General features: G+C 40.0%; 1 protein-coding gene across 1 annotated transcript; it reads right to left on the minus strand.

The window, feature by feature from the left end:
* Positions 1 to 391: 391 nt before the first annotated feature.
* LOC140065856 (posterior protein-like) lies at positions 392 to 2,284 on the minus strand. Its single transcript, XM_072113414.1, has 2 exons — positions 874 to 2,284; positions 392 to 411 (listed from the first exon to the last, which is right to left on the minus strand). The coding sequence occupies exons 1-2, from the start codon at positions 2,282 to 2,284 to the stop codon at positions 392 to 394; spliced, it is 1,431 nt and encodes a 476-aa protein (XP_071969515.1).
* Positions 2,285 to 3,031: the final 747 nt, after the last annotated feature.

A 3,031-nucleotide genomic window follows, 5' to 3' on the forward strand; every position in this document is an offset into this window, starting at 1 on the left:
TACATACTACATTTAACAGAACACAAAACAGACAACATAAAACATTGAGAGCTAATTCAGCTTCTACACATCTTAGAGCGGGACACCAGGCAGTTTCCAATCCATCTTCTGTCAATGATTAAGTGAGGTCATCTATGGGACAAGATAAACAACAAAGACATAGCACAAAACAAAAAACAACAAATACATGACACACAGGACCTACACATCACAATGGGATGTTACTTCATGTTTTTAATTGTTTGCAAACAATTAACCCTCATAAATTTTGAGCTCATTACACCATGTGGTTTTATTTGTAAAGACATAAAACTTTACACAAACAATATCTTTCACATACTACTTTTTAATGACCTGTAAACAAAAATGGCAATATTAATAACTTGTTTCTTCAGCCAACCACCTTGTTGCCTAAAACAAAACATAATGACAGTTATCACACAAACAATACTCAAAACAGATATGTAAAACACAAGATCAAAGCATGGAGCCTGTAGTAACAAAACAAAAGTGTTAGTTTCTTTGTCCTGGAGTCATGTGACAAAAGACATCCAGCCTACAAAAGAAAGACAAAATAGTTAGAAACCAAGAAATTCATACCATTAACACAATTCCAAATCTATTCATTCACAATGTATATCGCTATAGCCACACATTAATAAGCCATGCTGCCGCTGTACTGTGCACTGTTTATTAGCAGGGGGAGGGCGATCTGTGACCAGCTCCAGAATAGCCAGAATGGCAGCCCTGCCCATGGATTGTACCCTGGGACATTAGCACCCTCCTTGTGCTCCCTGCCATGAGGGGGAGGCTGTTCTTTCTTATCCCTGTGTATATTGGGAATCTTATTTGCATGTGATGTGTTCTCCTCACATGTCTCTGTGTGGCTACTTCCAGGAGGTGTCATGGCCTCCTCACATATCTCTGTGATCACTGTGTTCTGGTTGGTCTCAGGCTCAATGGCATCAATTTCTGTATACAATGAATTATAATGTGTCTCATGGTTTGCATTATTTACATTACAGAAACGTTTAATATGTCCCGGCCTCCCACATCCATAGCAATACCGGACATATCTCGTCCTCCTAGCTCTGTACTCTGTAGACAGATATCCTGATGGTTCATCCCTATTGTTAGACTCCTGACACCAGTCCCTGAGTATATTAATAAAGTTCTCTAGGGATGTGGCATTTCTAAGGGCAACCTTTGTGGTGTAATTCATATTACACTGATTTGCCATTGAATAGAGGAAATCAGAGTCATCCTGAGACATATCCGGGCAGTTGTAAACACTCCTAAATAAGGTCAGATACTTGTTACAGAAGATAAGGGGGTCATCACCTGTCCTGAACCTATATCTTCTCAGGGTATTCTCACCCCTTATGTCTCTCCCTCCCATGATACGCTGCAATTCCTTCCTTCTTATGTCTGCACCACTATCATCATCTCCCATGTGTGTAGATGACAATTGTGCGGCCAGAGGCCCAGGAAGCCATGCTTGGAGCAGAGACCAGGCATCCTTATTACACAAGTTGTATTGCCTCACCACAGCTTCAAATTTATTGGATACAATTATTGGTGATTCATTTGTATCCCATTCTCCAATGACCTGACACAGATGTAGTCTATCCTGGATGGTGAGTGTTGGAGACTTATCTGCAGGTATTGGATTGTGTTCATCACTCCAACCCTCGGGTGTGACAATGCAGACATCTGCTGCTTTATGGCAGGTCTGGTTTTGTACTTGGAGGGACCGGATCTGTTCTCCTTGTTTATACAGTTGGGCCATTGCTTCAGACAACTGACCCTTTAGTGAGGTAATTAACACATCCCTCTGCTGTATCTCCCTTTCTAAGGAATGTATATGAGTTTCAGTAGAAACAGAACTCAATCTACACTCATCGAGCTGCTTATCCAAATCTCCATTTCTTAAAGACAGCTCATCCACCTTTGCTTGTAGATTATCCATCTCACTAGTTGTTTTCGCAGAAATTTCAATCACAGAGTCACTGATTCTGTCTATACTTTCCTTACATTGGAGCCTTTGTATGGACCAATTTACTTCCTTTACCTCAGCCAATTCTTTCATCTTAATGAGCATCATGATTTCATTGCCCAACCTTTCTTTCTTCCCTCTCTTACTGAGCACTTTCCTTTCTAACTTCTCATTATGGGCCTTACATTGCATCATCAGCTCCTTATATTGCTCCTCTAGTGAACCATCTGCACATGAATGGTAGCGAGCAGAGGAATACTTTTTCACAAACTTTTGAACAAGTTCCATCTCTGTTACCACAATACACACTAACAAACACACAAATGACAAACTAAGCAAACACAGTTTGTGTAATTATCTACTATACTAACGTTCCGAAAGGCTACTTTACACACTGCTTAAGCCTTTAGACTCATTCAATCTAGGAAAATGTACAGCTATATCAAGGAACACCCTTTTTCCTACAACTTTACCTCTGTACACTAAAACACAACCGCTCACACTTAACGTTAACCTACAATCTCAACAGGCGACTTCCTATACATTCACATAAAACAACCTGGCTTATCAAAGATAGTAATGTAATATGAAAACTTGTTACTTACCAGGATTTTCTTTGTACCAAAGATCCAAATTCTGTTCATAGATTGAAGTAGCGCAGATATTTTGCCGTGGATTCTCTGTAGAATTTAAATTACAGGTCCAGACTGGGGTGCCAAATGTAAAATCTGCTTGGTTTTGGGGTGCCAGTTAATATTAAATTAACAACAACATTCAACGGATCTTTATATGGGATTTATTACAATACATGGGGAATACACATAGAGGGTAAACTAACTAAGGGACAGAGAGACGGTGGGAAGGAAGTGCTCTAACTAAAGATCTGTATACCATCTTATATACACACACACATAGCTCACACACATTGCCCATCATCCCACCTCCACCACTGTCTTGGCCAATCCAATGATGATGTAGAGTCAATACATTCTTATCCCACAACTTGCAGGACAAGTAACTTGAGTCTTTGTTTCC

Source organism: Engystomops pustulosus, chromosome 6, assembly GCF_040894005.1.
Source record: "Engystomops pustulosus chromosome 6, aEngPut4.maternal, whole genome shotgun sequence".
Classification (NCBI taxonomy): Eukaryota; Metazoa; Chordata; class Amphibia; order Anura; family Leptodactylidae; genus Engystomops; species Engystomops pustulosus.

Excerpts from the sequence above, each read along its gene's own strand:
- LOC140065856 (XM_072113414.1), bottom strand. The coding sequence starts at position 2,284 with ATGGAACTTGTTCAAAAGTTTGTGAAAAAGTATTCCTCTGCTCGCTAC. Across the intron at positions 412-873 it reads AAGTAGCCACACAGAGACAT|GCAACAAGGTGGTTGGCTGA; the intron begins GTGAGGAGAACA and ends GTTTTGTTTTAG.